The 13,171-nt window shown below is 45.4% G+C and overlaps 1 protein-coding gene across 2 annotated transcripts in view; it reads left to right on the top strand.

Annotated features, from left to right (window-relative positions):
• The window catches only part of Alk (anaplastic lymphoma kinase), a 735,715-nt gene that overhangs the window by 709,726 nt on the left and 12,818 nt on the right, over positions 1-13,171 (top strand). Inside the window, exons 23-25 of one of the 2 annotated variants that reach the window (NM_007439.2) lie at positions 772-901; positions 3,915-4,012; positions 9,530-9,622. In NM_007439.2, coding sequence (NP_031465.2) covers positions 772-901; positions 3,915-4,012; positions 9,530-9,622 — 321 coding nt within the window. Of the gene's footprint in view, positions 1-771; positions 902-3,914; positions 4,013-9,529; positions 9,623-13,171 lie in introns of those variants that run through there. The other variant, XR_001782029.2, reaches the window with a different exon arrangement.

Below are 13,171 nucleotides of genomic sequence, written 5' to 3'. Positions count from 1 at the left end.
TTCCTACTAGGTAGTAATAAACAGATATATTTCAGCATATAATCACCAGTCTCAACGCAGAATGTGTGCATGCGCATGTGGTGTGTGTGTGTGTGCGTGAGTGTGTGTGTCCATCTGAGGCTTCCTAGCTCCATTGTTCTGCATATCCTAAAATGACAATATAATCCAAGTCTCAGGACCATAGGTCCTAATCAGTCCTGGCCCATGTGGAGTCGGCAGGAGATTTCAGAGACCAGTGGGGCCATCTCTCCTCCTGGTGTTCTTTCATAGCCTGTCACCATGCAGGTCACACGCTGTCCCTTTCAGAAGCCAGTCCTTCAACTTCTGCCTGAGACCTTCCTTAGAGAACTCGGGTATAAATTTATACAGCAGTGCTCACACATGCAAACACTAAAAACATATGCACACACATAAATATATGCACACACATGCACACATATGCATACACACAAACGCATGCATACATGCACAAACACATGGACATATACAAATATATACACACACATACACATCATGCACACATGCTCACACGTGCAAAGTACATGTGACTCCAACAGAATCTTTTCCCGCTAATTCAACTCCTGCCAAGCCTGCCCAGTCTATGCATCGCCCCAGGAAGGTTGACCTCAGGTTCAGCCAGAGACCCCTCCACCCATATCCACAGAATATAGCTTCACAGCGTGATTGCTGAAGCCATGACTCCGTGCCCTGCTTCTCTTGATGGTCCCAGGACGGGCTCAGTTAAATTTGATTACGCCCTCTGCCCTGTAGCAAATTCAACCACCAGAATATTGTTCGCTGCATCGGGGTGAGTCTACAAGCCCTGCCCCGCTTCATCCTGCTGGAACTCATGGCTGGCGGAGACCTCAAGTCCTTCCTCAGGGAGACACGCCCTCGCCCGGTGAGTGAGAGGCAGTCTTCTCTCCAGGGTTCATGTCAGCGGGAGCGGGTTGCAAGGGAGGTAACTGTGCTTGGTGGATTCCTGGGAGTCGGCCCTGTGGGCTCCTGGGAGTCAGCCTGTGGTCTGGTCATGAAGAGATGGGTCAGGAAATCGAACGGACAGAGAGTGGATGATGGAGGAGCACCTAAGGAGACAAGCCCTACACAATTGATCCAATAATCTGATTTCATGACCTGATGACTCTGGAGGGACTTTGCATGCCGTCCGTGGCACTAACCAGCTCTCCATCCGCAGATTCCAAACCCACTGATCTCTTCCCAGAAACAAATATAATACACACAGTACCCTGACTGTGTCGTTTTCTGTATTATATATTATACAGAAATTATTGTACGGTATTATTATAAATTACAGTCTTGTTATACTGTATTATTATAATTAATAATAACAATTGATTATTAATAATAATCAATAATAGCATGCTGGAATATTTAGCATGTACACCTGTGGTGTCGTGTTTGAGGGACAGAACTTGTGAAGAACTGGAAAGAGGCATGGCTCTGGAGTTCTTGAGGCTAAAGGAGAGAATATGCAGAGGAGAGAGAACTCCTTGTAAGGGATGTCCAAGAACTTGTCACTTGGGCAGGAGGCGGAGGCCTGAGAAATGGGGTTTCTCTGCCTCCTAAATTTGAAGAAGGGTAAGATTTGACCGCTGTCCCAGAGAGCAAGGCACAGCAGCCAAGAGAAGCAGATCTTTGGTGCCTCCAACTGCCCCCTGCCCCTACAGTACCACCCTGGGCAAGGTCAGAGTGGGGCACTGCTGCCCATTCTGATCTCAACACCTGAGACCAGAACCGTCTGAGGGTTGCAATTGAGAGAACCCCCTTCTTCAGAATTATGATCCCATCCATCGAATCTAATCTTGGTGCCACCTTTCCTTTGGGTGGCTCTTCTTGTTAACCACACACCCACATGTCCATGAAACCACAGCCAGGCCGCACTGCAGTCACCCTAGTCACTGGCCCACCTCCGCCCATCCCAGGTAGGCTGTCTCTCCTGCCATGCTGGCCTGGGGAGCAGCTTCACAGATTGGTGCACCGCCCTCCAGAGCCCTCTCCCCCACATTGCTGAACTGTTTGAGCAACAGATTTGTGGGGAGCTGGAGGGTTTGTTGGGGTTCCTCCACATCCTTGGGGTCACAAAGCAACTTAACTCAGAGTGGTGGGTTGACTATGAGAAAGCAGTGTGACTTTTAGTGTGCAGGGCTAATACCAGTAACTCTTTACAGCACATGCAAAGAGATGGAACCCAGGGACTTGGGATGGAAAAACAAGGGCTCTGGAGTGTGACTGGATATAGCCAGGCCTCTAAGTCTGGAGTTTGCTGGACTCCAGGCCTGAATCCCTCTAGATCAGTGGTTCTCAACCTTCCTAGTCCTGCAACCCCTTTAGTCAGGATCCTCATGTGGTGGATCCCCCAACCATAAAATTATTTTCATTGAAATTTCATAGCTGTAACTTTGCTCCCGCTATAAATAACAATGTAAATATGTGATAGACAACCCCTGTGAGAGAGTCATTCAACCCTCAGGTTGAGATCCAATCAATGTTCTAGTTCCTCTCGTTTCCTTGGTGATTTCCATATCCAGGTCCCAGAGACCTCAACGTTTATTTGGGAACATTGGTAAAATAAACAGAGGACAAAACCACAACCACATGACTATGACACTGAATGGTAGCACACGACTAAACAATTTAAGCATTTAGATCAGGATGGGGGGGGGGGTCACCTTCATGACGCGGTCATGAGGCCAAGTGTCCACAGGTGGCGTAGCGTTTGCTCTTACATGGAAGAGTTTTCATGGAGAACAAACAGCTTGATGTTGCTTTGACTTGCCCAGCTTTCCACGAGGTTGTCTTTTTAATTCACTTTAGGCCAAGATCTTAAAGAAAATTAACGTTTAAAAACACTTTTAATGATTTAACTTATTTAATTTCTTTTATGTGCATGGGTGTTTTGCCTGCACGTATATCTGTGTACCATGCATGTGCAGTTCTTGCAGAAGAGGGCATCAAGTGCGTTGGAACTAGAGTTACATATCATTGTGAGCTGCTATAGAAATGCAGAGAATCAAACCCAGGTCCTCTAGAAGAGCAGCCAGTGCTCTCAACTACTGAACCCTCTCTCCAGCCCCATGTTTAAAGGCATTCTAAAAGCCAGAGAGATGGCTCAATAGTTAAAACACTTGTGGTTAAAGTACTTGCCACACAAGGGCTGGAGTTTGCATCCCCATATCATCTCATGGTACCTTTCTGAAATTCCAACCACAGAAGATTGAGATGGGATTTCTAGAGCTAACAAGTGGATGTCAAGACTAGCCATATTGATGAGCTCTGGGTGCAACTGAGAAACCCTGCCTCAATGAGATACTAGCCATATCAATGAGCTCTGGGTGCAACTGAGAACCCTGCCTCAGTGACTAAAATGAAAGCAAGTGATTCCTGACTTCAATCTGGGTCCTCTAATGTACACATATGCACAACCACCTGCACGCATGCACACAAACACACACACACACACACATACACACACACACACACACACACACACACACGGAAATATAATAAATAAGTACACAGACCACTACAAGACATTACAATAGAAGATTTCAAAAACATCATTCGCCATTGGTTTTCTCCCAGGTTTGTTTATCAGGCTGTAGCGTGCACATGAATTATGGGATAAAATGTATAAAATACATTAAAGATCAAGAATTGTCTGCCCTGCTGGATTCCTGTGGCCCAGACATCCCCAACCCCAGCTGTCCTTTCTACTCACCTGGGGCCTATTCATAAAGAGGGACGCCCTGACCGTGTCTGGGGAAAAGCAAATGATTTTTAAAGGGTTGAGACCCCTGGTAGAGCAGCATGAGTGGCCTCAGCCTCCTCACAGACAGAAGCAATTTCCCATCTTCCTGTCTTCCCTCATCAGCGGGCCTCTTGTCTTCCCACAGAACCAACCCACCTCCCTGGCCATGCTGGACCTTCTGCATGTGGCTCGGGACATTGCCTGTGGCTGTCAGTACCTAGAGGAGAATCACTTTATCCACCGGTGAGTCCATGGCCTTCATCTCCGCAGAGCTTTCTGAGTGCTTCCCTGTTGGTCCTGAGAGTAGATCTGTCCCTTTTAGATTAGATTCGCGGTCTCTCTCCAGAACTGTTTGGGTAGGCCATCTTTGAGGGGCAACCTGTCTTCCAAGGCATCTCCTGTCCCTGTGTAAAGTGGGTTTCTAAAGCCTCCACACTTCCCCACAGGGGTGAGCTGGAGGCTGGTGAGCGACTTTAGCCCTCTTATGGTCCACCTGCCTGTACATTCAAACCTTGGATCACCTTGAGCTTCTCCTACCTAGGAACTGAGCTCTTCAAAGGAGTCTTTCTTTCCTCAATTCATCCATGTTTTCATAGCATATTGTTGGACACTAAATACTAGCTCAGTAAGTTAATTTTTTTCTGAAGTACTTCGAAGTGAAGCTCAGTGATAGTTTCCTTTAGCTCGGTGACATTTCGTCTGCCCTGAGTTTAAATGCTCTATGGGCTGCGGCATGTCACACTCAATGCCCAGCATCACTCTGACTCATGTGTCCTCCCTTGTGACTGTTGACCACAGCTGATCTGAGATCTGAAAAGTCAAGTATATTATTGGGGGTCTTTGCAAAGCTCTTCTTAATAGTTTGCTTCTAGTTCAGTCAATGGTAGTCTGACAAACTCATGAGTATTTATTAACCTGTGTCTTCAAACTATTTAAGGCTTGCTCATGGTCATTAGCTCACATAGGCACAGAGTAGAAAATAGGATTCCCTGTATGCATTTAACAGCAACATGTGTAAGGGGATACAAGCCAGACTTCCTCCCTGGTAGAGAGGAAGCCAGAAGGCAGGAAATAGATTCTCCCAGTTCTCAGAGTCACTCTACACTAGACAGTAGCCTCTCTTGAACCACCTCCTACCTCACTGCCCAGCCATTGCTTTGGTCCATAGTCCTTCCCCTTAGTTCTACCCTTTTCCCACTTGCAAGCCATTCTGATCAGTAGAAATAACAGACGAAAGGGGGCAGCCAGGACCAGTCCTCTGTGCCTTCATCCAAAGCCACCTAGTCCCCTGCCCTTTTTACTGTGCCCAAAAACGTTCCATAAACATCAACTCTGGGCTGTACCATTTCTCAGTTGAGGCACATTAGTGCCCCTTTGGAGATCAGCCTCCTTTGGAGTCCCCCTTCCCATATCTTTAAGTCTAGATTCACCTGTTTTCAATTTGTATGCCACCTTGATGACTTCATGTCTGCCTTTGCTTCTCATGGAGATGGCTGTGTTGCTGGCGCTCCACCCACGGTTGGCACAGAGTGTCTGGCCAAGGGATGGATCATTTCACTCACTGACAATCTGAAATAGGCCTCCTTATGGTGATGCCCCGTGTTCTGTAACAGATAACAAGATCACATTCTCCCAAGACTCCTACCTCCAGATCTAGAAATGGTTCGTGGAGATCAGAATGAGATTATCTTAGTAATAGTTTGCTGTTCTTTTTTATGTGTATGTGTGTGTGTAAGTATATAGGGGGGGGGGAGAGTGCATTCATGTTCATGTGGATTGTGTACCTATGTGTATATGTAGACTGCAGGGGCGGTGTATGCAAATGCATGGGGAGGCCAGAGGTTGGCATCAGATGCCTTCTCCCATCACTCTCCATCTTATTATTTAAGAAACAGTCCTTCCCTTAAGCCGGAGCATATCACTTCAGCTAGGCTGTCCCACAAGGAATTTCAGAGACCGGCCTGTGTCTGCCTCCCCACTGCAAGGGTAAGACCAGGAAGCATTTGTTGAACCCCAAAGACCAAGGAGGCGCTGATCCAATGCAATCACACTAGGGTTCTATATTCACAAGCTCGAGCTTGGACTTAAGTCACCACATACCTACATGATGGTTTCTGTGGAGAAAAGCCCAACAACTCATCAGGACAAGGTTTTATAAGCTATGACAAGCGAGGGGTGAGTGTTTCTAGCCTGCCAAGCATCTAATTGGGGGCGGGGAGCTACTGTGGTCTTTAATGTAATTAAAGCTGGTGCTGGAAGCCAAACCATAAACTTAACTTCTGCTTTCCTCCTGATTGGTGGTGGTTAGGAAGGGAAGGGCCAGGGGCAGCCTTGTAACCTGGAGGTGCAGATTTGTTGGGGAATAACCTGGAGACTGGTGCAAGATGCAGGTCTTGTTGGGACCCCTGGGGGGTAACCTGGAAACTGGTGCTAGGTATCAGCCTGTTAGTTAACTTGAGTTCAGCCTTAGGTCAGGTTCTCTAAGATGGAATCTGAACCAAAAAAAAAAAAATTGATCTCTCACAAGGTTACAAATCCAAGCCACCACCCCTGGTTTTTATGTGGGTGCTGAGAGATCTAAACTAAGTCCTTCATACTTTCACGGCAAGCTCGTTAGCAGCTGAGTCATCTCCCCAACCTCTCTTTTGGTCCATTTCAAGAAATTACATGTCAAAGGTCAAGTGAAGATTGCGCTGAGTGACCTGTTCGAAAAGAAACGACTGGAAATTGCCCACCTCCCTCGGAGCTTTTCTACTGGGATCCTGTGGTAGCTTTTAATCAGGGAAGTGCCTTTTGCAGTTTCTGACTAGTTAAGAGGTTCCTGGGACACTCCACAACAGTTACCCTTGTCACTCGTCCTCAGTGGACACCCTTAAACATGCCCCTCAGATTCCGAGGCTGCCGCAAGACACCTGTTCTGAACTCAGAGCAGACTCCCTCCCCAGCCACAAGCTCCCACGTTCTTTCTTTACTAAAATGATTGCTTTTGGACATGGTTTAATGAAGTTTCAAGATGCGTGTGCCGTTCTACCAATCCCTTGTGTGTCTGATGGCATTATTTCCTTATCATTAAACTCAAAGTCACCTTTAAGTGATGATCTCACACAGTTCTGTGTAAAGGCCTTTTGGGAGATGTAAACATTTTCCCACGCACTTCATTCTTCATTATATTTCTCTTCAGAATTAATGGCTAATTGTTTTTCCTTTATTTTGATGCCATTTTATGTGTTTTAAGGTTCAGTTTGGATGGCTTGTGAACCATTGCTCCTCAAACTCCAACCGTACGAACTGGTTAACAGTGTCCGGGTCTCACCCCAGACCATCTTTCTGAAATCTTAAGCCGTGTTCCCAATCATACTTTTAAAAATATTTTCAATTTAAACTTTTATTTCTCTTACATTTTTTGACGAGTATGTGTGCTTTGCCTGCATGTATGTATACGCATAGTGTGTGTCTTGTAATTATGGAGGTCAGACCTGGAACTGGAGTTACAGATAGTTGTGAGGCACCACGTGGTTGCTGGTAGGTGAACCCAGGACCTCTGCAAGAGCAGAAAGTGCTCTTAACTGCTGAGCCATCTCTCCACACCCCTCCCTTTTACCTTATTTTTTTCTCTTGCATTCTTTTTTCCCCATTTTTTATTAGATATTTCCTTCATTTACAATTCAAACGCTATCCTGAAAGTCCTCAATACCCTCCCCCCGCCCTGCTCCCCAACCCACCCACTCCTACTTCCTGGCCCTGGCATTCCCCTGTACTGGGGCATATTATCTTCGCAAGACCAAGGGCCTCTCCTCCCATTGATGGCCAACTAGGCCATCCTCTGCTACATATACAACTAGAGACACAGCTCTGTGGGGTACTGGTTAGTTCATATTGTTGATCAGCAATATGAACTTTTACCTTATTTTTAAGGAGAAGGTCTCACTAGGTAGCCCAGGCTGGCCTAAAACTTCTGTTCATCCAAAAATAGCTACAAATTCAGGTCCTTCTGTCTCAGACTTTCAAGTGTTAAGAACACAGACACATTCCAGAGCTTTCTACTTCCTTCTTGAATTTGTGGTCTGTGTGTGTGTGTGTGTGTGTGTGTGTGTGTGTGTGTGTGTGTTATGTATACATATATGCATGTTTCCATATATGTGGGCATGTGTGTAAGTGCCAGTACATGAGTACCTGTACATGCGGATGCCCAAGACTGCTGTCAAGTGTTATTCTCCATCACTTTCCCATCTACTCACCGAGGCAGGCTCTTTCAGTACAACGCAGAGCTCATTACATGGCTCGTCTTGCTAGCCAGCTTGCTCTGCAGACCCCCTCCCTGTATCTACCTTCCAAGGCTAGGGTTACAGGCATGCTACCACACCAAGGCTAGGGTTGCAGGTATACCGCCGCACCATCCTGGCATTTATCTGGGTTCCAGCCCACACGATTACACAACATGTGACTTAACCACTGAGAAATCGCCCTGTGCATCCTCATTTTCAGATGTCGTCTTAGCCAGTTGTTTATCCCCCAAATTCTACCCCAACCAAGGATAAGAGCCTCCGTGAAGCCACTCGAAGTATAAAAACACCATCTGTGCCCCCTAGGGTACTTGTTGGTTTTTTTAATGCTCAGGGCTTTAACATGATTAGCACCACATTCCAGACTTCTGACTGGGGCCTCAGTTCCCACAGGTATGTCAACGGGGAAGAATCGGTGTGGGGTCAAGGTGGACAGGTCCTGCAGTGGTGCCTCGGGGTCATGCTGTAGGAAAATGGGCCATCTGGAGCCCAGGAACGTAGTGCCAACTTCTTAGTTTAGAAAAAGTGACTCCAGATGCAGAGCTTAGCAATGGCGCTAGATAAAAATTGCAGGTGTCAGAACTATACTGCTTATTAAAAAAAAAAACTAGAAATGTTTGGAAATATGGTAACCTACTTGAATTTGAAGTCATACTGTTCTGAAATGTTTCTTCAAACTGCTAACAAAGCACTAACACTAACCCATACTCTATGCACAACAGTATTCCAAAGCCAGATAGCATTTCTTATGCCCCAAAGCTGTCTGCCTTTAGCTTAGATTTTTCATAAAATGAGGATCATTGTAATACCCTATGCATTGTAATGAGAATTAGACTTTAACAATGCCTATCGCACAGTAAAAGACCAGCAAGCTCTATTTTAAATTATAGATGCCTTCATTGCTCATCTCTTACTAAGCATTGTTATATTAGTTACTTTTCTGTTGCTGAGATTAAAAAAACAAAACAACAAAAAACAACAACAACAAAAACCCACCTAATTTCACAGGCAATCATGAGAAAGAGTTCATTTGGGCTTACAGTTCCAGAGGGAGAGTCCATCACCACAAGAGAAGCAGAGGAAGCCGAGAGATTACATCTTCACCTGCAAACACAGAGAGTGAATGGGAAGGGGGTGAGGCCATAAAAACCTAAAGGTCGCCCCTACTGATGCACTGCCTCCAGCAAGCCTCTGCCTCCCAAAGATTCTACACACTGCCCTCAAAAGCACCACCAACCAGAAACCAGGAAGTGTTCAAATACGTAAGCCTGTGAGGGACAATTCTCATTTAAGCCACCACACATTGCAACCAGTGCCCCTAATCCTGGTCTGGAACCAGTGTGGCTGTTTCTTTTACAGTGAAGGATAATATAACAACAGAAATACAGGGTGAAGGAAAGAACTGTTTGGACTTCACAGAAGGTAGAGATCCTAGGATGCTTTATGTATGAAATTAAGAACCCTGTTTTCTTCCCAGGGATATTGCTGCTAGAAACTGTCTGTTGACCTGCCCAGGAGCTGGAAGAATAGCAAAGATTGGAGACTTTGGGATGGCCCGAGATATCTACAGGTGAGAGGATTGCCTTGCTCTGCCCACACCTTCCTCCACCAGCCAGTCTCCTCAAATAGATGCCTGGGCTGGCTTATATCTAATATCACCTTGTATCTTGTCAACTTCCCACATGAAATTTCAGTGAGTATATTCCAAGACATCAGAACCAACCATACTTGATAGCATGGTTTGCCTTGGCTTATCACTCAGGTTCTAAGCCTCAGAGTCGTTGGCCATGTTCTCACACAGAGAATGACATGGACACTTGACGTGTAGAAAGCTTTGAAAGGGGTTTTTATATCTTACTCAACCCCTCCCCTCAACACTCAAAGATTCTAAATGATTACAGTGGCTTTCATCACAGGCACGAGCTCTCCAGGAAGGTCAGGCGAACAGCCTTGCCCACACCCAGAGGCACAGAAATCGAGTTCACCAAAATCCCTAGCTCAGCTTCATTGTCTGCCCCCCTGTGACAGTCTCAAAACGACATAAAAATTACCAGTGAAGGAATGCTCATGTAGTGAGGTGATAGAGTCCTCGTAAGGTATGTATCCACAAGGTCTTCAAGACTATAAATAATGATAATAATAGTAATAAATACAGAGGTTTTTGTATAAAATAGAGTGGTTCTGTGGAACTTTCTCTTTTTACTCCCCATTCTTAGTTTCTCCTTCTGTTTATTTTCAACTCTGGCATGGCAGGTGAGATGAGCATACTCTTTGCATGGTTGCTAATTAACCCATTCATTGATGCAACTAAGTGGGATCATGGGCACATAGAGCTTTCATTTCCTGAGGATTGCATAAGAAGCCATCTGGAAGCCACAGAGGACTTTGGTGAGAATTAATACCCATCTCCAGAGACACATGGGTGCTACTGTCGTGCTGGGACCTAAGGCCATAGTGTATGGAGGACAGAACCATGAGGAGTTCTTTGGAGCCATCCACAGCAGCTAGTGTTACATGACTTCCAGATCTTCCACTTTACCTTTCATCCCTGATCTTAGCTATTTTTCTCATTCCTGTGATATTATACACTGACAAAAGCATCTTAAGGAAGAAAGGGGCTTGGGGGGGGTCTTAGCTCAAGAGCACAGTCCATCATGGTGGGGGAAGTCAAGGCAGGAGAGGCTGGAAGTGGCTGGTCACATCACAGCCACAATCAGGAAGCAGAGAGTGATGGATGCATGCTCAACTTGCTTTCTTCTTCTTCTTCTTCTTCTTCTTCTTCTTCTTCTTCTTCTTCTTCTTCTTCTTCTTCTTCTTCTTCTTCTTTTTCTTTTATTTCCATTTTTTATTAGGTATTTAGCTCATTTACATTTCCAATGCTATACCAAAAGTCCCCCATACCCACCCACCCCCACTCCCCTACCCACCCACTCCCCCTTTTTGGCCCTGGCGTTCCCCTGTACTGGGGCATATAAAGTTTGCATGTCCAATGGGCCTCTTTTTCCAGTGATGGCCGACTAGGCCATCTTTTGATACATATGCAGCTAGAGTCAAGAGCTCCGGGGTACTGGTTAGTTCATAATGTTGTTCCACCTATAGGGTTGCAGATCCCTTTAGCTCCTTGGGTTCTTTCTCTAGCTACTCCATTGGGAGCCCTGTGATCCATCCATTAGCTGACTGTGAGCATCCACTTCTGTGTTTGCTAGGCCCCGGCATAGTCTCACAAGAGACAGCTACATCTGGGTCCTTTCGATAAAATCTTGCTAGTGTATGCAATGGTGTCAGCGTTTGGATGCTGATTATGGGGTGGATCCCTGAATATGGCAGTCTCTACATGGTCCATCCTTTCATCTCAGCTCCAAACTTTGTCTCTGTAACTCCTTCCATGGGTGTTTTGTTCCCAATTCTAAGGAGGGGCATAGTGTCCACACTTCAGTCTTCATTCTTCTTGAGTTTCATGTGTTTAGCAAATTGTATCTTATATCTTGGGTATCCTAGGTTTGGGGCTAATATCCACTTATCAGTGAGTACATATTGTGTGAGTTCCTTTGTGAATGTGTTACCTCACTCAGGATGATGCCCTCCAGGTCCATCCATTTGGCTAGGAATTTCATAAATTCATTCTTTTTAATAGCTGAGTAGTACTCCATTGTGTAGATGTACCACATTTTCTGTATCCATTCCTCTGTTGAGGGGCATCTGGGTTCTTTCCAGCTTCTGGCTATTATAAATAAGGCTGCTATGAACATAGTGGAGCTTCTTCTTTTTCTTCTTCTTCTTCTTTTTCTTCTTCTTTTTCTTCTTCTTCATCTTTCTTCTTCTTCTTCTTCTCCTTCTTCTTTTTCTTCTTCTTCTTCTTCTTCTTCTTCTTCTTCTTCTTCTTCTTCTTCTTCTTCTTCTTCTTCTTTCTCCTTCTCCTTCTCCTTCTCCTTCTTTTTCTCCTTCTCCTTCTCCTTCTCCTTCTCCTTCTCCTTCTCCTTCTTCTTCTTCTTCTTCTTTTTCTTCTTTCTCCTCCTCCTCCTCCTCCTCCTCATCCTCATCCTCCTCCTCCTCCTCCTCATCCTCCTCCTCCTCCTCCTCCTCCTCCTCCTCCTCCTTCTTTTTCCTATTCAGAACCCAAGCCAAAGGAATGATGGCAACCCCTCTAGGGTGTGTCTTCCCACCTCACTTAACCTATTTGAGACGATCCCTTACAGGCATGCCCAGAGAGGTTTGTCATTCAGAGAGGTTTGTCATTCAGGTGATTCTAGATTCTGTCCTGCTGAGAATCAGTTTTAACCATCACAGCCTCCCCAAGTCTCTACATCCCTTCTTGTACTTTCTCTGGACACTGGGGATGGCCTCCAATTTCAAGTACAGCAGCGTAGTGTGTTATCCGGTGCTTTCTTCCTTACTGGGTCTTCCTCCCTGACAACTTCCTGGAAGTCAGAATTTCCATCTCCATAACATACACTTGAACTAGGTAAATTTAAAGCGATGAAAATAGGGATTCTGGACCACAGTTTCAGAGCCCTAAGTCCCTAATCATTGGTTTGACTCTGTTGTTCAAGCCTATGGTATTACAGTACATGGGGACAGGAACACATGGCACCATGTTCACCTCATAGTGGCCTCAAAGCAGTGATAGAAAAAAGGATGACTGGACTGTGGTCCACACATCTTCAAGACATGCTTCTAGTGACCTAACTTCTGATAAACCCCACCATCTAGAGCAGTGACTTTCAACCGTCTTAATGCTGTGACCCTTTAATACAGTTCCTCATGTTCTTGTGACCCCAACCATAACATTATTTTCATTGCCACTTCATAACGGTAACTTTGCTACTGTGATGAAGTGTAAATATTTTTGGAAATAGAGGTTTTTCCAAAGGGGTTGAGAACTGCTAACTGAAAGGTTCTACTGCATCCCAGAAGTACTCCAGGTGGTGACCAAGATTATATATAGCACATGGCTTCTAGGGACAGTTAAGATCTAAACCAAAGCAAGCCCTTATGTCCAGACTTCAGCCATACTTGTTTTTGCTGCGGGCCCATGCATTTATATAGATGTGCTAGGCTGGAATGGTCTTTGAAGAGAACTTGACCAGCTCCATAAATGCTGCTCTGTGTTGTCTCTAAC

The sequence above is a fragment of the Mus musculus genome, chromosome 17 (genome assembly GCF_000001635.26).
Source record: "Mus musculus strain C57BL/6J chromosome 17, GRCm38.p6 C57BL/6J".
NCBI classification, from domain to species: domain Eukaryota; kingdom Metazoa; phylum Chordata; class Mammalia; order Rodentia; family Muridae; genus Mus; species Mus musculus.
Note: the sequence above shows the minus strand (reverse complement) of the source record. Positions and strands in the feature narration are given on the sequence as shown.